The sequence below is a fragment of the Lonchura striata genome, chromosome 6, assembly GCF_050655825.1.
Source record: "Lonchura striata isolate lonStrDom1 chromosome 6, ASM5065582v1, whole genome shotgun sequence".
Taxonomy (NCBI): Eukaryota; Metazoa; Chordata; class Aves; order Passeriformes; family Estrildidae; genus Lonchura; species Lonchura striata.
Window position 1 is genome coordinate 1,734,777 of NC_140708.1, and position 24,649 is coordinate 1,759,425.

Genomic DNA, 24,649 nt, shown 5'->3' on the forward strand with positions numbered 1-24,649 from the left:
CGCGCTCCGCCCCCGGCGAGCAGCGGCGCGATGGCGGCGGCAGCCCTGCGCTCTCTGCGAGGAGCGGCTCCGTGTTCACAGGCAGGGACCGAAGCGGCTGTGCCGCCGGGGTTAGAGTTTAGTCCCAACCTTTTTTTCCTCCTCCTTTCTCTTGTGTTTTCTGTTTGAATCTGAAGAGGCCTCAGCTGCCTCCCTTTTTCCTTCCTCTCTCACCTTCCAGGTCCTGTTTCCCAGAGCCAGGGCTTCCCTTAGAAAACCCTTGATAACCCGTTTCCCACTTAAGGCTTTGTTGTATCCTTGTTTTTCTATCTTCTGGTTGCTGTGGGTGAAGGTCTGCCTTTGAGGAGCACACCCTGCTCCCTCTGCTCAAGAAACCAGCCCTGCAGTTCTCCCAATCCCCTGCTGCTGAGGGCTTCCTTAGGCGCTTGCTGAGATCAAAAATATCCAGAATTTTTTCCTTTCTTGTGATTAGAACGGTTTCTACAAGTCCTTGGGATGTGACCATGACGGTTAAAAAACACTGTGCAAATGAAGATTTTCTCGTTTCTTTCCCCCTCTTCATGTTCTGTCGTCTCCCTTACTTTGTCATCTCAACAACTACTAAGGAAGCCTTCCTAATCTTGTCAATTGGCAATGCAACTGCTCTTTCATTCAGTTTTAAATCACATCTTAAAGTCAGGCTCTGCCCAGGCTATTGATTTGCATTTTTGATGAAGTTGTTGGTGCTTAACAAGCTCTGTGCTGCTTTAAAGCCTTTCTCCAAGGCTCCAAGAATAACCCTGTCAGGGAGTGAAGGAGCCTTGTGCACTCCTTGTTTAGGCAGTAGGGCAGCCTGTTCAAAGAGAGGCATCTGCAGCTAGAGAACAGAAAAGAGAGATCCCACAATGACACGTGTCTCGTAGGTAGTTACACAAAGATATGTCAAAGTTTTTGAAAAGCCAGTTATAAATAAGGTAATCATGTCTTATAAATAATTCCTGATATAAAAATTAGTGAATTCACATTATGGAACCAATGTATCAACAGTAACTGTCTCAGGAATTTGAGAGACAATATTCTTCCAAGCATTCATGTATCCATAACAATGAACCCCTGAACAGTTTACAATGGATAACAGTCATAATGTAGAACAAGAACCCACTCTCCTGTGTTATCTATAGAAGATAAAACAGAAGAGATCTCAATAAATGATCCTGTTAGGCAGTGCAGCACTGACACCTGTGGAAGAATCTGCGAGAAGATCAGGGGCTCAACAAACTGTATCCTCTTCTGTCCAAAAGCAGGTGTTCATCAGTTTCATCACAGCTGTTTCAGTTAGATTCGTCTTATCTCTAGAAGAAAATAACTATATCTTGCAATATAAACAAACATATTTAAACAAAATTAACTTAGGACTTTAAATTAATTGCAGTGTAATTCAATGTCACCTCAGTAGAATTAGAGGTACACTTAAGAGAACTTAAAGTTGACATCTTTAATACTGAATAAAAACTGATCTTATTAAAACTGGACTAGAACAAGAAATTCTTTAGTGAAGAAGATTGAAACTTGACCTCGTCCAAATTCAGCAACACTCAAACCTGACAGAAATCCACCTTAACATAAATTACGCTTAACAAAATAAACTCAATAGAGTTATAAAATATAACATACTCAGATCTAACTTGGCTTAATCTTACCAACACTAAAATCAGGTTCAAATAAAATGTAACCAACCTAACAATTAATATCCTTAAAAGTTCTGGGTACAGCAAAATGTAACTTATTCTGGTGCTATTAATACCAAAAGGCACTGAACATGTCAACAAAGCGTGGCTGAAATAACAGCATGATGGATTACTGGAGGGATGAGAAAAGTGTGACAAATACCTTGACCCTATGTAATTTAACACTGAGAAAAACTCATGGTAGCCACAAGCTTTATGGAACCATAAATTTACTTAGGCCTTTTAAAGTGCAATTGTACTGAAAGAAACAACAACGTAGAATTTGGCAAACTGTCCAACAAACCGGGAGCTTCTCGATATTGTATGTAGTATAACATGATATGGTAAATGTTATCACCATTAATTAAAATTATCTGTTAAAGAAATTGTGCTATGCTGCACATAATAATAACAAAGCACTGCATTTAGCGCTTTGAATCTCTCCAGTAACAATTCTCAGAGAAATCAGAGTCCACGAAACACAAAATATTAACTATAAAAAAAAACCAAAAAAACCAACAAAAACCCAAAAAACATTTCAACGCATTTTTAAGGCATTCTAAAACACTCTGAGTGAGGCTTCAGTAACCAGAGGCAGTCAGAGACTTTCCGGAAAATGCCGGGGGCTTCGCTCCGCCGCAGGGGGGGAGCGACAGTGGCGGAATGAGGTCGCCCGGGGGAAAACCTGAGCCACCGTGCCGCGCCGGAAAAGCGGAGCCACCCTGGAGTGGGAAAAGCGGAGCCACCCGGCAGTGCGAAAAGCGGAGCCACCCGGGAGTGGGAAAAGCGGGGAGAATCTCAAAGTCTTTGGTTAGCTCCGGTGTCTTTTATAGCCTGTCGAGGGAGCAGGTACAGGATAGTGGAGAATAAGTCCATTGAGAACAAGTACAGACAGTGCAGTTCTGAACAGGACAAATCAGTCCCAGCAGGGAGCATGACCCATTGCTTCGGGACTGGTTTCCATGGGACACCAGTCTGGGCCCAGTGAGCCCATCTGCAGATAACACTTGGCAGACATCCCGCTTCAGTCCGGCCAGCACCCCCGTGTTAGAATTTTAAGGGTCTCAGTCTCAGTTCTTGGGGGGCTTCAATCTTTGTCCTTGACGGTTGTGAGGCAGATGAGGGATCTTTGGACCATCTCTTACAGTGTGCAAAGAAAAAGTCTCTGCAATGGAAACTGCCACTGATGCTTCCTGGAGTGAGTGGATTGCCCTCATATGTTAGAGACACAACTCACAATTTCAAATTTAATTTTTATTAAGGGATAAGAGGAATAAAATCCCACCCTGGGATGCTTGGCTATTTGCATACAGTTAACTTAAACTATATTATCTATATAGTGTTACACTACCGGGGGTAGATGCATATTTATAAGAGTTTATACATGTTCAAACATTTGATTGAATTTACATGTTCTTTTGCTTGGTTTTAACCTTTGACATGACTTCATGTCATGTTCTTGATTAAACTAAGATATTTTATTTTTTCTTGTGGTTCTATCTTGTTGTATTTTCACTTCCATGATCTTGTCTTTCAGATAAGAAAGCCCCTGAATATGGGAAATCACTTAATTATTTTACACCATTTTCTGAGTTATTTTCTCATGTAACTAACTTCAATATTTCAGTCTCTATTATTCTATGCTCTAAGACAGTATCTATTACACCTCTATTTATAGAACCTATATGGTGCATATGTAAACTGACAGGTTATACTATATCAAAATCAGTAATTACAATGTGTACTATATCACAATTCTTGTGATCAATAATAATGTTATAAACGAGAGTTTATTTTAGCCAAATTAAAAAATAAAAATAATTTTATTAGCGGTCAAATTCTATCTAGCCAGCCACACAGAAAGGACAGAGCCGAGCCCGGGGTCGACCCTGGGTGTGCAACAAGGAGTCAGCCTCAGCAGAGGTTTTCCCCTATGCCCACACACCTCCATCCTGGCACAGGCGGTTTTTATAGGGAAAATTCTGCCTGAGGCCAAGGTTTTAGCAATCAGTCCTTTCTTCTATTCGGAGTCCATATGTTAATAAGGATTTCTTTTTGGTGATGAGGAGAAAAATTCAATGTTGGGCGTTTACGGGAAGGCTTCTTTCATATGGATCTGTCTGAGTATTTCCATGATATCCATCTTGGACGATCAGCACAGACGATCAGCAGACAATGGCCCATCTCCCGGCCGGGCCACGTCTGTTTGCTTGTAAATCAGTTTCCAGTATGCACTCAAGTCTCACCTACAAAAGGGGGGGAAGGGGGGGGAGGAACTAATACAACGGGCATGATTTAACAAGCATCCAATATTACATATTTCATACAAGGAATGGCGCGAATTATATTTACTATACATAACAATAACTTGAAAAATGAAAGTTGGTACATGAATGTGAAATCCAATACCTATATTTGTTAATTATAACATTATACTAGAAAGTCGATTGGGAAATCCAAATTGCCCTGGACTCCTGGAAATCATCACAAATGATGAAGGTGAGACTTTTGGACTGTCAATTGAAGATGTGAGAAATGACCCTCACTTTTAAAATTTTACAGGTTTATTAAACCTTAACAAAAAAAATACGACAGACTCAATAAGGAAAAATTACAGCACTGGGGTCTCTGGGGCTATCAGCCTCGTGCACATTTACAAAATGGATGCTCTGCCTTTTATACCCTCAGCCCCTCCCAGAGTTTTGTCAGTGAACTCCTTCTCTGCCGTGCACTGGTGCAGATCACTTCCTTACATCTCGACTACAGCTCAGGTGCTGTCCTGTCGCCCCTCCTGGTTATAAGCCAGCCCTCCCCAATTGCCCTGGCAGTTTGTCAGTCCCTGTTCCCTGCTTGGCTTCAGACCAGGAATGTAAATGCTGGGATGAAGATCTTACTTCTCCAGGCATCCAGACCCCCTCGAGTCCCTGGAGCTAAACCAGCCCAAAGTCTCTCTTACCTTTTGCTGCTCTTGTAAGAGAAGGGTGACCTTTTTGTTCGATGCAGCTGCAGATAGTAATTTGTTTCAAAGAAGTTTGTTTTTACAGCGGTAATAGGCAACAGGCTGTGAATTGCTGATAATACGCATTCCTAACCTTTTACAGCGGTAGTAGGCAATAGGCTTTGCAGTGCTTAGCTGATAACATGCATTTCTAAGATAACACGTATACTTGAGACTGTGAGAATCCCCAGATCAAAGGACACCTGTGAGGAAGACAACCAGCCTTCATCCCACGACCACCAGGAGGCAGAAAACGACCACTAGCAACAGAATGCGACTGCGCAGAAGAAACGAGTGAACTAAGGAAGGGGATAAAAACAGTGAGCTAGGGGGATCACGGTGCGGCAGTTTGGCGGAGCGGTTGCTCCCCTCTGTCGCCGCAGCGCTGCTTTTTGCTTTGCTCTCATATACAAATGAATTAAATAAATTCTGTTAATCGGATCAGATGGCCTCTTGTGCTCAATCATAACAATTTGGTGCCGTGACTCGGATCGCGGATTTGGAGGACCCCTCTCTGGGAGAGGCGCCACAACTCCGCTCTTTTGAGCGGACTCAGACTGGGGTCTTGTCCTCATCCCGACCGACGAACCCAAAAGCCTTGAGAGGAAAGCAAAGAAAGGGAAGCAGGCCCAGGATACCCCTTAAATTTTGTGCACAAAGTCCGAACGACGACGCAGGAAGCGTAAGTATAAGAGTTCCATTCGGGCGGGGTCGGGATCCCGGAGTGTGGCGAGTGTGTGAGTTGCATGAGAGGGGAGCCGGCAGCCAGACGCCCCAAGTGAACGTGGACCCTCAGTAGTGCAGTTCCCAGAGCCCGCGAGGGCCTGGGCCACAAACCAGGGGAAGTGACTGTGATTATTTGATTATTTGTGTGTGTTAGAAGGCACTCCGGAGGAATGGGGCAGGGGAAGAGTAAATCCCCCTCCCCAGTGGGGGTAAAACTCCCTTCGGTTCCTAAGGACAGTCCCCTGGGATTCATATTGACCAATTGGGAACAGTTCCCAGGAACGAGGGGAAAGGATAAAGCAAAAATGATACATTACTGTATAGAAGTGTGGGGAGGGAAAGAAGTTTCCAAAAATGCATTCTGGCCCATATTCAGGTCCTCAGAGGAATGGGTTAGACAAGCTCTAAACATCTGGGTGAGCACTAAACAACCCCCTAACCCAGAGGAGAGTGACTATGCTAAGATCTGGGTGAGTCGACCAGAGGTGCTTGTATTCAAACTTTCCGAAAAACCTAAGGGGAAAAGAAAGGGACGACCAGAGGAACTGATAGTAGCCCCACCTCCTTATGTTCCTCCTGTACCACGAGCACCCCCCCTCCCCTCATCGGATGATGAGTCTGACTCAGATTCTGAACAGCCTGGCCCAGTCACCTGGAGCAGGGCAAAAGGCAAACTGTTTCCCCTGAGGGAAATGCCCATGGGGGGGCCACAACCAGGAATAGGATTCATTTCTGTTCCCTTGAGCTCAGGAGATGTGAGAGATTTCAAGAAGGAGATGGGAAGCCTATTAGATGATCCTTTAGGTGTGGCAGAAAGAGTGGATCAATTTTTGGGCCCCAATATATACACTTGGGAAGAACTGCAGTCCATACTGAATATCCTATTTACGGTTGAAGAAAAGAACATGATTAGGGCAGCTGGGATGCGGGTCTGGGATGCCCAGCCGGCACATGCTCAACACCCAGCTGACACTAAGTGGCCTCTTCAAAATCCTAATTGGAATAACCAAGACCAGGCTCATAGAGCCAATATGCGGGACTTCCGAACCATATTAATTGATGGTATTCGGGAATCGGTCCCCAGGGGTCAAAATATCAATAAGGCATTCAATGACAGACAGAGGAAAGATGAAACACCCACTGAGTGGCTGGAGAGGCTGCGAAAGAACTTCCAATTATATTCAGGATTAAGACTGAATGATCCAATGGGGCAGGCAATATTAAAAGTGCATTTTGTATCCAAGTCTTGGGACGATATTAGAAAGAAGATACAAAATATGGAGGATTGGCAGGATAGGGATTTGGCAGAGCTGCTGCGGGAGGCGCAGAAAGTGTACGTCCGGAGAGAGGAAGAGAGTCAGAAGAGGCAAGTTAAAATGATGGTTGCTGTGGTAAGGGAAAGTAGGAGCATAGAGACAGGACAGAAGAAGTTTACTCGAGACAAAGCGGGTAATAAAGAAAGGGGGGGGGGGAACGGAAGAAAAGACTTGTTATTATTGTGGCAAAAAGGGACATTTCAAGAGAGAGTGCAGAGTGCGGCTTAGAGATGAGAAAGAATTCAAGGCCGACTAGGGGGGTCAGGGGCTCTACTTTATGGGGACCCGGAGACATCAAAAAGAGCTCTTGATAAAATTAAAGGTGGGTCCCCAAAGCCAGGAAATAGAATTCTTGGTCAATACAGGGGCGGAAAGATCTACCATTCAATTCCTGCCCCAAGGCTGTACCCTGTCAAAACAGACAGCTATGGTAGTAGGGGCAAAAGGGGAACCATTTGAAGTACAAATTATTAAAGAGGTAATAGTAGAATCAGAAACTAAAATGGGGGTGGGTGACTTCTTATTACTCCCTGAAACAGATTACAACCTATTGGGGAGAGATTTAATTGTTGAACTGGGAATTCAAATCGAAGTGGTAGAAAAGGAATTGAAAATCAGGCTTTGCCCTCTTCGATTGGAAGATGAAGAGAAAATAAATCCTGAAGTATGGTACAATCCGGGAACTGTGGGCAAATTGAATATGACTCCATTCATGGTAAAGATCAGAAACCCTGAGGTCCCGGTGAGAATAAAACAGTACCCTATTTCACTAGAGGGAAGGAAAGGATTGAAACCCGAAATTGAAAGATTACTAAATAAAGGATTATTGGAACCATGTATGTCGCCTTTTAACACCCCCATACTCCCAGTTAAAAAGGCAGACGGATCCTATCGGCTGGTGCATGACCTTAGGGAAATTAATAAGCGAACTGTGGCTCGGTTCCCAGTAGTGGCAAACCCCTATACCCTTTTGAGTAAATTAGGACCTGAAAACGAGTGGTATAGTGTAATAGACCTGAAAGATGCCTTTTGGGCCTGCCCTCTGGATGAATCCAGTCGAGATTATTTTGCCTTTGAATGGGAAGACCCTGACACGGGGAGGCGACAGCAACTCAGGTGGGCTGTATTACCTCAAGGATTTACGGAATCTCCCAATTTATTCGGGCAAGCCCTAGAACAAATTTTGCAAGATTATAAAACAGACCCAGAGGTAAAGCTAGTTCAGTATGTGGATGATTTGTTAATAGCAGGTAAAGAAGAAGACAAAGTCCGGAAAGAAAGTATCAAACTATTAAATTTCCTGGGACTGAAAGGATTAAAAGTTTCTAAAGCAAAACTACAATTTGTAGAAGAGGAAGTTAGATACCTGGGACATTATTTGAAAAAGGGAGAAAAGAAAATTGATCCAGATAGAGTAGAAGCAATCCTATCCCTGCCTTTACCGCAAAATAAACGACAAATTCGTCAGATATTAGGACTTACAGGGTATTGTAGGCAGTGGATCGAAAACTATAGCGGGAAGGCAAGATTTCTGTATCAAAAATTTACCCAAGATGGGCACCTTAAGTGGACAGAAGAGGAAAAATCTAAATTCCAAGAATTAAAAGAAACTCTGGTCCATGCTCCAGTCCTAAGCCTCCCAGATTTAAAGAGGCCCTTCTTTTTATTTGTCAATATTACAGATGGGGTAACTTATGGAGTACTTACCCAGGACTGGGCGGGGAAAAAGAAACCTATTGCATATCTATCTAAAATTCTAGACCCTGTAAGTAGGGCATGGCCCGGCTGTTTACAAATAATTGCAGGCTGTGCAGAGTTAGTAGAAGAAACAAGGAAAATCACCTTTAATGCCACTCTGAAGGTGTTAACTCCACATAACATACGGAGTGTGATGCAGCAAAAAGCAGACAAATGGATATCTGATGCCAGGCTCCTAAAGTATGAGGGGATTCTATTAGAAACCCCTAATTTCACTTTAGAAACCACCTCATTACAAAATCCAGCCTCCTTCCTCTTCGGAGAGCCAGAGACTGACCCACTGACTCACGACTGTGTGATCACTATAGAGGAGCAAACTAAAATTAGACCTGACTTGGAAGAAGAGGAGTTAGAGACTGGAGAAAAGCTGTTTGTAGATGGATCATCCAGAATAGTAGAGGGCCAAAGAAAATCAGGGTATGCCATAGTAGGGGGACCTGACCTAGAAGTAATTGAGTCCGGAGCCCTAGACAAAACATGGTCAGCCCAAGCCTGTGAAATATACGCCATCCTAAGAGCCTTGGAATTATTAAAGGGAAAAGAGGGAACCATTTATACAGACTCTAAATATGGGTATGGGGTAGTACATACATTTGGGAAATTATGGGAGGAAAGGGGCCTTGTGAATTCACAAGGAAAGAACCTGGTGCATCAGAGATTAATAGCAGCCCTCCTGAAGGCCTTGAGAGGCCCTGCAAAGATAGCTGTAGTTCATTTAAAAGGGCATCAGCGGGGGATGGATTACTGGAGTAGGGGTAACAACGCGGCAGACCATGAAGCGAAGAAGGCTGCAATTATCGAGGCACTGACCTTGAGCAAGAGAGCCAGGAGGGATCCTACAGATACCTCAGAGAATCCTGGGTTAACCACCCAGGATAAATTTGTATTTACTGTAGAAGAGCAGGAGAAACTTGCAAAATTGGGGATAAAAGAAGAATCGGGGAAGTGGCTGTTAACAGATGGGAGGGAGGTTCTGCCTAGGGCCGTAGCCCAGCAAATGCTTAATAAATTACACCAGAAAACACACTGGGGCGCTCAAGGGCTGGTAGACCACTTTGCCACCCATTATATGACTGTGGGTCTCCATGATCTAACAAAAAGTATTACTAAGGGTTGCCCAACCTGTTTACGTGTAAATAGGAAGAATTTAAGGAAGCCACCCTTGGGAGGGAGACCCGTGGCAAAGAGGCCTTTTACAAATTTACAGGTAGACTTTACAGAGCTTCCCAAAGTGGGGAGGATAAAATATCTTTTAGTTATAATAGATCATCTAACACATTATGTGGAAGCAATCCCCACCGCTAGGGAGACAGCCCGAACGGTGACAAAGGCCCTGCTAGAAGAAATAATACCCAGGTATGGAGTCCCAGAAACAATAGACTCCGATAAAGGCCCCCACTTCACTTCAAAAATAACACAGCTGCTGGCAGAAGCCCTGGGCATAAAATGGGAACAACATACTCCCTGGCACCCCCAGAGTTCCGGGAGGGTGGAAAGAATGAATGGAGAAATTAAGAAACAACTCACTAAATTGGTACTAGAAACTAAGTTATCTTGGATAAAATGTCTGCCACTAGCATTATTAAATATTCGGACTCAACCACGATCAGACATAGGGCTTTCCCCATTTGAAATGTTATATGGGATGCCCTACTCCCTAGAGAAAGTTCAATCTAATCCTAACATCACTGACCAAAGTATTAACAAATATTTAACTGTTTTAATGAAATACAAGAAACAGTTATGGGAAAAGGGGATGTGGGCCCAAAGACCACCACTAGATCTTGTATTACACCAGGTACAACCCGGCGACTGGGTTCTCATCCGAAGCTGGAAGGAAGATTCAATCACCCCAAGGTGGGACGGACCGTATCTGGTTTTAATCACCACTGATTCCGCAGTTCGTACGGCAGAAAAGGGATGGACCCATGCTAGCAGAATAAAGGGGCCAGTTGACCCGACTCGATTTCATGCAACTTCCAGAGAGACGAGCTGGAAGATTGATGGGAAGCCGGGAGATTTGAAGCTAACAGTAAAGAGAACCCTCAAGTAATCTTAATGGACACTGCCAGTTCCGGGGACATTTGGGTCGGGAATGACTGGGGATTGCAAACACAACTGATAGGAGAAACAAAACCCCCAGGATACTGTAAGCATTTAGAAGACTTAGCTCAGCAGCCCTATTATCGGCCCATCCGACTCGAAAGGGAGCAGAGACCTTGGGAAGGGGAGGATCATGCTGAGCATGAAGATATTAGAGTAAAATGTAGCTGGTTAGATTGTGATTGTTTCCCTTTTGCTTGCTTTTCTTGTAAAATTTGTAAAGGGCTGTGGTGGGCTCACTGTAGAAAGGGGAGGGCTCCAAAAAGTGTGTGTCAGCGCTGCTGGCTAGAACAACGCAAGTTGACCTCTGAAATATTGAATTATAAGGTCGCCACTCGGGAATTGACTAAAGAATCTCCCGAGTGGTGGGAAATTTTTGTGAAGGGAATAAATCCTGAATTCCATTGCTACCACTCCAACGAGCTTTCAAGTCCATTTCTTACGGACATAGTCCAGGTCAAGTGTCGCAGGCTGGTCAAGGGACTAAGGTGCGACACCCCACAACTAAATGAGAAAAATTGGAACTCCCGGAGGTCAAAGTGGGAGAGAGGAAATAATCCCACCCCTGAAGAATATCTCTGCTGTCAAGAAGATGGCCTACCCTGTAGCTTGTAGCAACCAAGTTGACAGGAGAGACAGAGAGATAGCTAGTGGGGATGAGGGATCCTCCCAAATCGTAAGAAAAAACACTGACCACCATAGGCACGGGAATGGTGACAATGGAATGAGAAAAAGTAGGAATGTGAAATTGGGCATGATAAGCAGCATCCCCTGCAGTGCGTACTACTCAGCTCTAAAGATTCTTACATTTGTGATGATATGCTTTCCTCTCCAAAGTGTTGCTACTGAAACCCATGAACCCTTTAAATGGACATTAAGTAGGTGGGAAAATCATGATACTCATTATAACCTGCAGACTGTGATAACCCCCGGGGCACCAAGCTTTAAAGCTGGAGTATGTAACATGACCAAAAATCCAAGCTGTGGGCGGCTGTTAAATTTGACAAGTTTCTATATGTGCCCTGCTTCAAATTTAGGGAGGTCATATTGTAACCTCCCCGGGCATTACTACTGTGGTTATTGGGGTTGTGAGACAATAGCATCAGCATGGGCCCCGGGAGGAGGGTCGGATAAATACCTAAGGGTGGGATATGGACCAGCTGGATGTGTAAAGCCACAAGAATGGCCATGGACAGGGAAAGATTTACTGGGGAACTGTATTTTCATATACCTCAATGTTACTCATCCAAATGACCCGGGGTGGCTGTTGGGAAAGATATGGGGAATTAGGCATTGGATAGAGGGACACGATTTGGGAAACCTAATAATTATTAAGAAAGAACCTATTCCCTATGACCCTGCACCAATTGGACCCAACAAAGTAATAAGTGACATTAAAACTAAGACAATTAACTACACAGAGACAGAGGTTATTACCAGCCATATTAACATAGATGAGCCAGGTGTTCCTAAACCCGAGCATGCCACCTTGTGGAAAATAATGCAAGCCACATTCGGCGTTTTAAACTATACATACCCGAATCTGACAGAAGGTTGCTGGCTCTGTTACATGATGAATCCACCCTTTTATGAGGCGATAGGATCCTCTGCCAAAACCAGAAGAATTAATGGGACAAACCCAAGAGAATGTCTGTGGAAACAGGGAAAAGATAGCACCCCAGGAATAACCCTAGCACAAGTAAGAGGGAAAGGGAAATGTGTGGGAAAGGTACCCGCAATAATGCAACACTTATGTGAGACGACAATTAGCATCAAGAGAAAAGATAAACTAGCAGAATGGCTCCTGCCAGCGCCCAACACCAAATGGGTATGTAATAAACTCGGAACCACCCCTTGCTTATCCATAAGGCTTTTCAATGAAAGTTCAGATTATTGTGTACAGGTGTTAATTGTCCCTCGCATATCATATCACCCAAAGGAGTATGTACTAGAGCATCAAACAACTCCCGAACACCATCTAGTCAAAAGAGAACCATTCACAGCATTAACAGTAGCAATCTTGCTTAGTGTAAGTGGAGTTGGAGTGGGAACGGGGGTAGCCTCCCTAGTAAATCAACAACAAGGTATGAAAAATTTACAAGTATCCGTAGATGAAGACTTAAGCAGAATCGAAAAGGCCATAGATGGGTTAGTAAAATCAGTCAGATCCCTCTCTGAGGTTGTGTTACAAAATAGACGGGGACTTGATTTATTATTTTTACAACAAGGGGGGCTCTGTGTTGCCTTACGAGAAGAATGTTGCACTTATGCAGATCACACAGGAATTGTGGTTGATACTATGGCAGAATTACGCAAACAAATAGAGCAAAGAAAAAAAGAGCAAGAAGCTCAGCAAAACTGGTATGAATCATGGTTTACTCATTCCCCTTGGTTAACAACTCTTTTGTCTACCATTGCAGGACCGGCAATTCTGCTCATCTTAGTGCTAACTTTCGGACCCTGCATCTTTAATAAGCTTATTGCTATAGTAAAGAGTAGGTTAGAGGCCGCTCATTTAATGATAGTAAGATCAAAATATGAATCACTCACTCAGATAGAGGCCGAAAACTATCTAGAGCTTAGTAGAAAAGAATTAATACGGTTCAACAAACAAAAAGAAGGATAAAAAAAAAAAAGGGAGAAATTGTAAGAGAAGGGTGACCTTTTTGTTCGATGCAGCTGCAGATATTAATTTGTTTCAAAGAAGTTTGTTTTTACAGCGGTAATAGGCAACAGGCTGTGAATTGCTGATAATACGCATTCCTAACCTTTTACAGCGGTAGTAGGCAATAGGCTTTGCAGTGCTTAGCTGATAACATGCATTTCTAAGATAACACGTATACTTGAGACTGTGAGAATCCCCAGATCAAAGGACACCTGTGAGGAAGACAACCAGCCTTCATCCCACGACCACCAGGAGGCAGAAAACGACCACTAGCAACAGAATGCGACTGCGCAGAAGAAACGAGTGAACTAAGGAAGGAGATAAAAACAGTGAGCTAGGGGGATCACGGCGCGGCAGTTTGGCGGAGCGGTTGCTCCCCTCTGTCGCCGCAGCGCTGCTTTTTGCTTTGCTCTCATATACTCTATTAAATGAATTAAATAAATTCTGTTAATCGGATCAGATGGCCTCTTGTGCTCAATCATAACACTCTCGGGAGGGAAAAGCAAAGCAGACAAAAGCATCCCCAGACCGCCTGTGGATCCATGGTGGGCTCCGGGAGCCGGGCGGGAGGCAGGGAAAGGGAGGGGGTGGGAGAGAGGGACCGCACAACAAAAGTGGGCAAGATCAGCAGTGTCAGGGGATGGGGCCCGACCTGCTCCCTGTCCCCGCCTTACCCAAGGAAAGGCAAATAACTAAACCTCTGTGCCAACCCCCAGCAGCCGCGGGGCCTTTGAAAATCAGCTGAAGTTTGCCAAAAGCCGGCGGGAGGGGAGGGATGCTGGAAGAAAAAGAGCCGCCAGAAGCATTGAGGGGTGGAGGAACTGCCCGTTTGTCCTGACACGGGAGGGCGATGCTCAGAAAGCTGCTCTGTCTTTTGGTGATCTCTCTCTTCCCATCAAGGAAGAGAAGACTGTTCCTTTCAAAAGAAAAAACCCAGAAGGGGGAAGGGGGGAACAGCTTTTCCATCTTTTTAGCTGGAGACTGGGATTTGCAGCCTGGAGGCTCAAGTTACTTAAAGGGCCAGGCTGGAGGGGATGGGGAGCACTGCTACGCCCAGAAAGAAATGGGAAAGGGCTTAGGAAACCCATCTCTAAATCCCTTGGCCCACTAACCATACAGTATTTTTTTAAATGCCTGAACTTTCTGATTGCTGAATTTAACTATTTTCTAAAGACACCAAAGTAAGGGGTGGTGATGCAGCTCAGGGTCCTGGGAAAGCTTTTGCTAAAAAGAATGGTGGGGGTAGAAAAGGGAGGCACTTCATGTGTCATTCTGGAAGTGATCTGCATATTGCAGTGGGGACTTACAATGGCACATAAAGAGAGGGGGAAGCCCTTTAAGACCAGGAACAGCAGTATTTGCCCTCAATATTAACCTCGAGATTTCGAAAATAAGGCTCTCTCTCTCAATTTAAACCCATAGAACAGCATGATAAAGGTATTCTCCTTCCATTTGAACATGAAAATAGTGGGAAATGGTGATTCCCAATCAACTGAAACACTCAAAATCATGAAGAAGGTGTGTTTTTCTTCAATTGAGACCCTTGAAATTGTAGGCGAATGGGGATCCTCCACAATTCAAACCCAGGAAATTACGGAAAAGGTGTTGTTTCCTTTAATTTAATCCTTTTTCTCCTCATACCCCTTTTTGGGGCGGGACTGGGGGCACTTCTCTCTCCTCAGTGGTCACACCTGGGGCTGCTTCACGTTAGAGGGTGAGGGGAAGCTCCGTTTAGTGCCGGGAAGGAGCAGGAGAAGCTCTAGCAGGAGCGAATCCCATTGGGAAGACGGGGCTTGGGCCGGCTGCGTGTCCAATCTCTGGCCCCGACCTCCGGAGGGCAGCGAGGAGGCACCAGGGAGCTGGAGGAGCACGGCCCCAAGTGAGGAACCAGGTGGGAATGAAGTAAAATAGAACAGGATAAGGTGCGGTAGAAGAGCCGCGCCTGAGGAGGGTCTCTGCTGCGCCGTGTCACTCAGAGAACCGCACCGAGAGACCGTCGTGGCGCTGAAAGAGAGGCACGGGAGAGGCTGGGAGGTATGAAGGGAATAAAACACAGAGAATGGTATAAAATGGCATAAAAGTACTGCACCAGAAGTGGCCGCTGCCCCGTGTCACCAGAGGAGCTGCAGGCGCTGGATGCGGCGGGCGCGGCACGGGCAGCGCTCGGGGTCCGGCGGCATCGCTCGGTGCCGGGCGGTGTTTGCAGAGCCGAGGGATGGACTGAGTCCGGCCCGGCAGCGACTTCCGCAGTTGCCCAGGGGCACGGGGACTGCCGTCTGATCTCAGAGATCAGGACCAACACCTTGGTATTTTATTCCCACAATTTTCCGGCGATAAGGAGGGGTGTTTCTCTCGCAGTAGCTCGTGCTTCATCTCCCTGTCCTTTCCCCCGGGTCGGCAGCCCCGTATGCCAGTTTTCCTTCGTCTTGAGACAAACCCCCAGTGTCCCCAGCCCCTCGGTCCCTTCCCGGCCGAGTGCCCCCAGTCGCTGTCGGGCTGTGGCGGGGGCAGGAAGCTCCGGCCCCGCCGCCAGCTCGCACCACACCGGGCCAGCGCCAGCGGGCAGAGATGCTTTGGCTTCCTGTCCCCTCCCCCGTGTCCCCAACCCGGTGCCACCACCCCCGAGTCCTCAGCCTGTGTCCCCCCGGCTCTGGTGACACATGGAAGACGAAAACGGCTACGTGATCTTAGACCGAGGGTACAAGCGGGGCTCTGCAGGGAGGTCTTCACCCCGGCAGGGTGCAGGTACTGGGGTCGTGTCCTCTGGGCCCCCCCCCCCCCCGATCTTTGGGGGAGAGGAACTGGAGGGGGGTGTGTGCAGGCTGAAGCCACCCAGGACCCAGAGCTGCCCAGGGTGGGGAAACTGAGGCACGGCTCAAGGGAGGCAGGTCTGGAGGGGTTTTCTTGATGCTGTGGTTGTCTGCTGTCCCATCTCCCTGAGCCGTGACCCCGAAAGATGGACCAGAGGGGGTTTTTGGGGTCACCCAACTCCTCCTGCTCCTGTGCAGGGGGGGTGGGGGTGGGTGTGTGTCTCATTGAGTTGCTTTGCCCCAGGACTTCCTGCCTTGGACTCTGGGGGTTCGGGAAGGTGACAGGTTCTCCCGAGCCCGCTCTTTTTTCCATATTCCTTTCCCGGCAGCAGGATATGGCTTTCAAGGATCCCAGAGGGTCCCCGCGGCATCCCCCTGCTGTTCCCACCATCTCAAGGCCCTGACAGCTGCCCTGGCGCTGTCCATCATGCTCTGCCGTGAGTTTGCGGGGTGGCAGAGGGCTCCTGGCATCCCTTCCCACCCCACTCCCGATTTCCCTGACCGGGTTGGGCACCCCCCTCTCGCAGTCTCCTGGTGGGTGGCACAACAGTGGCAGCCCAAGGAGACCGCAGGTTACGGGAATGCCTCGCTGGGAATTGCCCATTCGGACTGGGATGCCATCTTCAGGGAGATGCGGAGGATCCTGTGCCCGCCCCAAGGTAACGCACCCCTCAGGGGGCTGCTTAGAGCCTCCCCCCAATAGAGGGAGGCCGGAGATTCCCTCTGGCCCTGCAGCGCTGCCTCAGCCCCATGTGCCTGCAGAGAGAGAGGGATGCCAGCTGTGCGCCGTGGGCTGGGTGCTGATCGGGGCCAAGTGCTACTGGATTTCCGATGGGATGAACCCTTGGAACAAGAGCCGGGAGGACTGCAGGGACCGGGGCTCCGCGCTGCTGGTGCCCTGGGATCAGGATGAGCTGGTGAAGGAAATGGTGGTGCTGGGGATGTGGGATGCGGCTGCACCCGTGGGGCTGGTGCTGCCAGAGGGGCTGTATGCACCCATGGAAGGCTTCCCAAAATCCTGTGTTCAGTCCCTCCGCTGTGTCCAAGCCCTGCTGGGTGCCTGTGGCAGAGTGCGGGGGACACAGGTGGGGCTCAATGCTGGGATGAGGACAGAGGCAGTTTTGGGGTGACCAAAACAACGTCATCATTTCTCCTTTCCTGGGCCAGGAATTCCTGAATGAAAGCCTGCAGAAACCCACACGGCACTTCTGGATTGGCCTCTCGGTGCCTGTGGCCGGGATGGGCTGGACATGGGAGAACGGCTCCAACCTTGACCAGGACCGGTGAGCACCAGGGGGAGCGCTGGGGGTTGGGAGGGCACCCCATTGTCCCCCAGGGACCCCCGGGGTGACACGGCTCCTTCCTGTCGCCCGCAGGTTCCAACTGGACTTTGGGAATCACCCTGGAACCTGTGGAACACTCAAGGGGAATTCGATCAGCCCTCAGACCTGTGACATGAGGCTGCAGTGGATCTGCCACAAAGAGTCTGTCCAGATCTGAGCCTCCATTGCACCCCAAAACCAGTGTTAATGCAGGAAAAATCCCAATTTGCAGCTCCGCCGGGGATGGGCAGAGCCACAGCCCGTGAAAATCTCCCCAAGATGGGCAATGTAGGAGAGAAATCAACCTAAAAAACCGAATAAAACCTAAAAATCACTTGGGGAAGTGCACTTTTGAGGCAAACATTGGGAAGAGGGAGGGAGAAATGTGGCATTTTAAGGGGTGTTCTGGTGCCAAGATGATCCGAGGTTCAGCTGGAGGGGCGGAACTTGAGACTGATGGTCCACAGTGTCCATGTCGATGTCCCCTGTGCTCCCCCCACGTCTCCCCGTGTCTCATGTCAGGGGCAGTCTAGAGATCCTCCAGGAGTCCAAGGCCAGCCACAGCCGCCGGTTCTGGCAGGTTTTGTCTGGGAGCAATCCTCGGCTATTCCCAATTTTAGGAGGCGTTATCCCCGCTTCAGCACCCGCAGCCTCTGTGCCCACGGCCTGTGCCGAGGACCAAGGCAGCTCAAGGACAACCAAATAGGGATTAATTAGCTTAATAAACAGCTTCTAATTAGCGGGTAGGAGAAATAAGGCCCCAGGGCTTCTCTCTGAGGTGATGCCACTCCACTCGCAGGGCTGGGAAAGCCGGGCTGTGAGGTCTGCAAAACGGTGTGTCCATTTTCAAATATATCTGGAAATCCATCAATAGATCCATCTCATGGATCAATTCCCGACGTTTTAGGCCTCTTTCAGCAGCAATTTATTGACTCTCATCTCTCAGAGCTCAGAACGAACATTCTGATCTTTCATTTTTTCCATTTTAGGGGTCTGAGGTTTGTTTTTTTTCCCCACTCGCAGTAGCTCCCTGTGCTTTCCCCCGTGGGCAGCAGCCCTGTATGATGGTTTCCTTCATCTGGAGAGGAAACCAGACCAGAGAAAGAAAAAAACCCCAAGTGTCCCCAGCCCTCGGTCCCTCCCCGGGCCGAGTGCCCCCAGTCGCTGTCGGGCTGTGGCGGGGGCAGGAAGCTCCGGCCCCGCCGCCAGCTCGCTCCGCACCGGGCCAGCGCCAGCGGGCAGAGATGCTTTGGCTTCCTGTCCCGTCCCCCGTGTCCCCAACCCGGTGGCACCCCCCCGAGTCCCCAGCCCGTGTCCTTCCGGCTCTGGTGACACATGGAAGACGAAAATGTGATCTTAGAGCGAGTGGGCAAGCGGGGCTCTGCGGGGAGGTCCCACCCCGGCAGGGTGCAGGTACTGGGGTCGTGTCCTCTGGGCCCCGCTGATCTTTGGGGATGCGGGCGTGGCCAGAGAGTGGGTGGGGGTCGCAAAGGGAAGAGTCCGGCGGTGTCACTGTGGGGGTTGAGGGTCCCAGAAGGATTTGGAGGGGCATGGGGACGTGGCTGCGGGCAGGAAGCTGGGAGTACAACCCAGGGAGCCAAGGAGCTGTATCGGGGTTGTATCGGCACCTCCACGGGAGTTACAACAGGTCGGCAAGGTTACAACTGCACGGGGCAGTGGCTGCTCCCTGGATGGATGAGGATACTTGGCACCCCTTGGAGCCCATCCCGGGTGATTCCTGAGGGGGATGGAGCACAGGGTGGGGATCCAGGCAGGAGGGGGTAAGCCGTGATGCCTTCAGTTTTAGCTTTCCTATTTTGCAGATTCTATACTTCATTAGTGTTTAATTCTGAACTTCATATAAAGTGTTGCCAAGTTCTCACAGTTCAGTCAGAGAAAACAATCCTTTTCCAGCCCGAGAACCAAGGACAGCAGTGCAGCTTCAGGCCCAAAAAGTGTAAAACAACAGCAAATTAAGGAGAGCAATCTGGGCGAATGGGACTGCATCACCTGGAGCTGGAATTGGACAATTAACCCCAATGTGGAAATGGACCAAAACTTATAAAAGTCTGAAAACTCGTGACACACTATCCATCTTGGGTGTGGCCACAGGCAGGCTCTTGTACTGCCCAAGGTGTATCCTTTGAGGACTTTTAATAAATTTCTACTTTATTCCTTTAACACTGTCAGGCCTCTGTTCTAGGCAGCCTCTCAAGCCATCAGTCGTGGGTGATTTTTTATTAATAATAATAATGATAATAATATTAACACCCCCTCTCCATCTCAAAGTCATCTCCCTCCATCCCAAGTCACCCCCTCCAGCTCACAGCCCTCCTCCCTGGGCACTTCCAGACAGTCCCAGGGGGTCTTGTGGCAGTCTCTGGGTGGGTTCCATGGGGGGTCCTCAGGGTGGATCCTGGACCCTCGCAGGAAGCCCAGGAACATGGAAGGATTGCTCCCAGACAAAAAGAGGGACAGCTCTGGATGCCTTGGCCTCCCGGGGCCACCTCAAGCTGCCCCCAAGGCATTTTGAGTGACACCCTTCCCACCCTCTGGACAAGAGCCATCCTTCACAGACAGGCACCCCCTGCTGGAAGTGGGATTTGGCTGAGGAGAAAGAAGGGGTTTGCTCCATCCAGAAAGTAGTTATAATTCCCCCTTCCATTTCTTTGTGGAAAGAGGAAAAAGCCCTCCTTTACTGCAAACTTGACTGCTTTCAGACTCAACTTTTGCACCAGAACATGAACTGATTGGTCCTCCTGCATTGGTCTCTGTGGTAGTTTTTCTCTCATAAATATGTAACCAATGCACAGGGTCATGCCAACCCCCCACAGGATCTTGGAGCACTGCAAAACCGTGAATCGTTTGGATTTTTCTCTCTCCAGCTCCCTTGCAAGTCGTCCTTTAAAGGAGGTGTGAGAGTTTTAGCACGGGCAGTGTTGGCCAGGTGATGCTTGGCCTCTCCTGGGAAAGGCAACTCCCTTCTCCGGGACAGCAGTCACTTTGGCACCGTCTCAACATCAATACTGCCACCTGTGGGGAGAAGCCAAGCTACTCTGATATTTTAAAAAATCATCTAAATATTGGGAAAACCTATTCTTACCTGGGCTGTGTGATAGACCAAAGAAAAAATGGAAATGTGTTCAGGGCCAACCTGCACCAATTTGCTCTTGTGTCAGCTCTCTCCCCTCACTTAAATGGCTCCTCTCCCTCCCTGATGTGGCTTTTCCTCTCCACTCAGGTATTCATAGCAAGATATTCCCTTCTACCCATGCTTTTAGCCATAAGAAACACAAAAAGCTCTTTGTTTCCTGGCATTACGTGAAGGTGTGTGTGAAGGTTAGCAGTGATGCACTCAAAGAGACACTTTTCAGGGCTGGAGGAACAAACAAGATTTCCTCTCAGCCTCTCCAGAGCAAGTTGCTACTTAGAATGCATAAATGTGGGTTTAAAGACTATTTTCTTGAAGGCTGGGGTCATTGGAGTTTGCAGAGGTTTTTATACTGGGAAAACACAGCTCCTTTGGGGTTTTCTTTTCTTTCTATCTTGGCACACATGTGGCAAGAAGAACTACTTTGTGAGCCTGGTATTGGGTTACTAACAGACCTGTTGGCTCCTTTTTTCTGCTAAAAAGAGCATCTGATGTCTAGGCACAGCTCTAAAAAACATCCCAGGAGGGCAGTGTGCTTGGGATAAAAACACTGTCTGCAGGTGTCATCTTCTGAGAGGTGACAGCTCGGGTGTCACGGTGACAGCAGACAAGCAGTGCCTGTAAGGCAGCAAAGTACAAATGCCAGGAGCTGCTCTGGTGTATCTGCTTCAAAAGAGACAAAAGCGAGGGAGGTAAAGGGCAAAGCCACACCAGAATCTGTCTAAAAGGCTGCACAGATTTATTAATCCTAGAGCCAGGTTGTGTTCTGTGGAGATTAAGCAGAAATGGCTTAATGTGGGCATTTGCTCCTGCTGCCATCTCCAGGAGAGGAGCAGAGTCCAGCTCTCCATGGCACTGTGCACTGCAGCTGCTCCAGGTGCTCATTTTTGGGAAATGACCAGATGCTGCCGTGGTACCTGCCCAGTTCACACTTACTGGCAAGCAGAGCATGACCTGTGTGATTGCCCTCAGAACACAGCCCCAGCTGCAGCTCTGCTGTCACTGCACGGGCAATTACTGATGGGAAAAGTTTTCTCTTCCTTTTGTTGCTGCCTTTCCCCCCCTGCAACTATTCTGCCACTTCAAATAGTTCCTTTGCATAACCTTAATGCCTTGAGGTGTTTGTCAGGTTTGCTCTGGATGTCTGAAAACCATTGAGGTGGTCCCAAACAATATTCTGTTTCTTGAATTCATTTCAAGAGGTCAAAATTAACGCCAGGGGACACTAAAACCTTTAACATATTAAAACTCTCCTGAACACCTGGGCAGTTTGGCTGTTGGCACTCTTCCCATAGTTAAGTTTTATGGAATAGCTTCATGAGGCAGCAGCCCCCAAATCCTCCTGCTAATAAACTGTTTTGGGAACTTTGTGGTGTAAGTGGTTGTCAGTCACGGGTGTGGGCAGTGAGGGTGATGAGGGGTCCCACCTGATCCACCCAGAACAGAGCAGACTTTAATCCATGCATTAGCAGAAGGAACAGACTAGATAATGCTGTGATGGCCAGTAGTTCCTGCCTTATATATTGCACAGAACAAAAACTCTCCTCTAAAGATATCACAAAATAATTTGGGTTAGAATGGACTTTAAGGGTCGTCTTGTCCCCACTGTCTGCCATGGACAGGGACACCTTTCACTATCCCAGATGGCTCCAAGCCCCATCCAACCTGCCCTTGGACACTTCCAGGGATCCAGGAGCAGTCAGAGCTTATCTGGGCACCCTGTGCCAGGGCATCTCCAGCCTCACAGGGAAGAATTTCTTCCCAATGTCTCATCAAACGCTGTGCTCTGTCAGTGTGAAGTCATTTCCCCTTGTCCCAAATCCCTATCCAGCTCACCTGGAGCCTGTTTAGATGCTGGCAAGGGCTCTGAGGTCTTGTCTCTCTGGGGATTTCTCCAGGTGGACACCCTGAGCTTTCCCAGGCCGGATCCATAGCAGAGGGGCTCCAGACCCAGGTAATTAATAAAGGGGGCGGGCTTACAAACTGTTTGTTGTTGTTATTTGTGGGTTTTTTTGGTTGGGTTTTTTTTTTTTATTTTAACAAAAAAAACCTGTCTGTAAGGCTTTACCGCCTCCCTCCAGGTGAGGGCGCTGCTCTCCCGCCACCGCCCCGAGGGGGCGTGGCCTCATCGCACCGGGGCGTGGCATCACAGCGTTGGGGGCGTGGTGTTCCCGCTTTGGGGCGTGGCCATCGGGGCGGGGCACGGCGGCGCCGGGACCCGGCGCGGAGCGGGAGGAGGAGGAGGAGGAGCGGGGAAGAGGAAAAGCCGGGAGGAAGGAGCGAGAGAGGTGGCGGCGGCCGGAGCGATGGTGAGCGGGGACTGCGCGGCCGGTGTGGGCCGGAGAGCCGTGTGCCGGCGCGGCCTGTGCGGCAGCGAGGCCCGGGCCTGGAACGGCGGGGCTGGGGGCCCGCACGCGCCTCCGGGGATGCCTGGCCGAGGATGGGTGCGAGGTCACGTCCTCTTCTCAGCACCTACTCGAGGCCCGTACCCTTCCCTGGACGTAAATGTGTGTTTTTATTCACACGCTGTTTCCCTCGTGCCCCGCAGTTACCTGGTTTCGGGACGGAGAGGATTAGAAATGGTGTTTTCTCCTGTCTCTGGTTGATTTCACTTGGGTGGGGCGGAACGATGTTTTCCTCGTGATTTTGGTGGAGGTGCTGATCAGGCTGAGAGAAATCGTGTTTGCTGATGGATATTTTTTTTTTTTTTTTTTTTTTTAGAGACACGGTTTGCTAATTGGCTATTATTTTTTAGCTGGAAGCAAACTTCGGGATTGCTTGGAATATAGCTGGCTCTTAACCCGCATTGGCACGGCGTGAATCGTGCAATTCCTCAAACCTGGAAGGGGCACTAGATTTTTTGGTTGTTTGGTTGGGTTTTTCCCCCTATCAGCGAGGGAAATTGCAATCACAGCTGCTGAGTGATAAAGGAAACAGCATTATCTTTGTCCCACTCCTTTGTCCCGCTTGGCTGTTGCATTCCCAAGCTCCCAAGTGCTGCTTCTCCTTCCAGCTTTGGCACGAGACAGCACCAAGAGCCCGCACAGCTTGTGTTGGGGCCGCTTTCAGCTGCCAAAATTTAGCACTGGGTAAGCCCTTGGCTTGTTGAGCTGGGGGCGGCCCAGACTGGCCTGGGGCTGTTCGGTCAGGCTGTTCTCACCTCAGCCCCTCCTGTACCAGAGCTTTGTGGGGGAAATTGCTGCTCATTGCACCTGAAAGACCTGCTCAGGTCTGCTCTTTTATTCACTAGATTAGACAGTGGCTATTGCACGGGATTCCTGGCTACTGGACAGTTTAGGAAGTTGGCTTTGTATTCGGGCAGTGAGGCTTACCTCTGGACAAACACTGACACACAACAATTTCCTGAGCTGTGGTTTCACTCTGGCATCCTTCCTGTGACCTTAGCAAAAAGCACTGGAAATTTTCTTACCTAGACAAGGTAAAATCTTTCTTTTTCCATGTTCTGCTCATGTCCACCCTAGTCAGAGTTTCCTACCCTCTTCTTACCCTGAGAAGTTGTATCTGAATTGCTGAGCAGGGGAGGGTTTGCTGAGGTGTTGCCTCATTTCCTGCCTGGGGTTTCTCCAGCAGTGTTTGGTGGTGTGGAGATAAAAAATCCCAGCGTTTATTGAGTGTGGTGTGCCTGGTGTGGCAGCCATCACAGCCTTGCTGTGACTCCTGTGCTCAGAGGGCTTCCGTGGAGGCCCTTTCTGAGTAAGGATTTTGAGGTTCTGCTTGTCTCTTTTTCCAAACGCACAACTTTGCCAATAAAAAGATGTCTCCATCTGATCTCCTGCACCAGCTGCTTCCACCACAGAGCTGCTGAGAAGGACTTGGGGATGCTGTGGGTGGCAGCTGGTGCTGCCCTGGGCTGAGCCCCAGCAGGAGAGGGGGGATTCTGCCCCTGCTCAGGTGAGACCCCAGCTGCAGAGCTGCCTCCAGCCTGGAGGACCCAGCACAGGAGGGACCTGGAGCTGCTGGAGAGAGTCTGGAGGAGGCAACAGAGTCATTAAAGGGATTGAGCTGCTCTGCTCAGAGAGATGGGATTGTTCAGCCGGGAGAGGAGAGGCTTTGGGGTGACCTCATTGTGACCT

At 48.5% G+C, this 24,649-nt stretch overlaps 2 protein-coding genes across 5 annotated transcripts in view; both read left to right on the plus strand.

Moving 5' to 3' along the window:
• The first annotated feature begins 3 nt into the window (after nt 1-3).
• On the plus strand, nt 4-22,864 carry LOC144246626 (killer cell lectin-like receptor subfamily B member 1C). 4 transcript variants are annotated; one of them, XM_085583771.1, is made up of 7 exons: nt 4-5,386; nt 10,303-16,017; nt 16,412-16,519; nt 16,610-16,741; nt 16,845-16,999; nt 17,250-17,365; nt 17,459-22,864. In XM_085583771.1, exons 2-7 carry the CDS (start codon nt 15,933-15,935, stop codon nt 17,580-17,582), a joined length of 720 nt encoding a protein of 239 aa, XP_085439897.1. In that variant the 5' UTR covers nt 4-5,386; nt 10,303-15,932; the 3' UTR covers nt 17,583-22,864. The 4 variants fall into 4 exon arrangements, with proteins under 4 accessions (XP_085439897.1, XP_085439898.1, XP_085439894.1 ...); XM_085583772.1 differs by having other exon boundaries at nt 16,415-16,519; XM_085583768.1 differs by having other exon boundaries at nt 16,412-16,741.
• Nucleotides 22,793-24,649, plus strand: part of SGPL1 (sphingosine-1-phosphate lyase 1) — a 30,321-nt gene continuing 28,464 nt past the window's right edge. Inside the window, exon 1 of the mRNA XM_085583759.1 lies at nt 22,793-23,062. Within this exon, the coding sequence (XP_085439885.1) occupies nt 22,862-23,062 (201 nt within the window). The 5' untranslated portion in view covers nt 22,793-22,861. The remainder of the gene's footprint in view (nt 23,063-24,649) is intronic.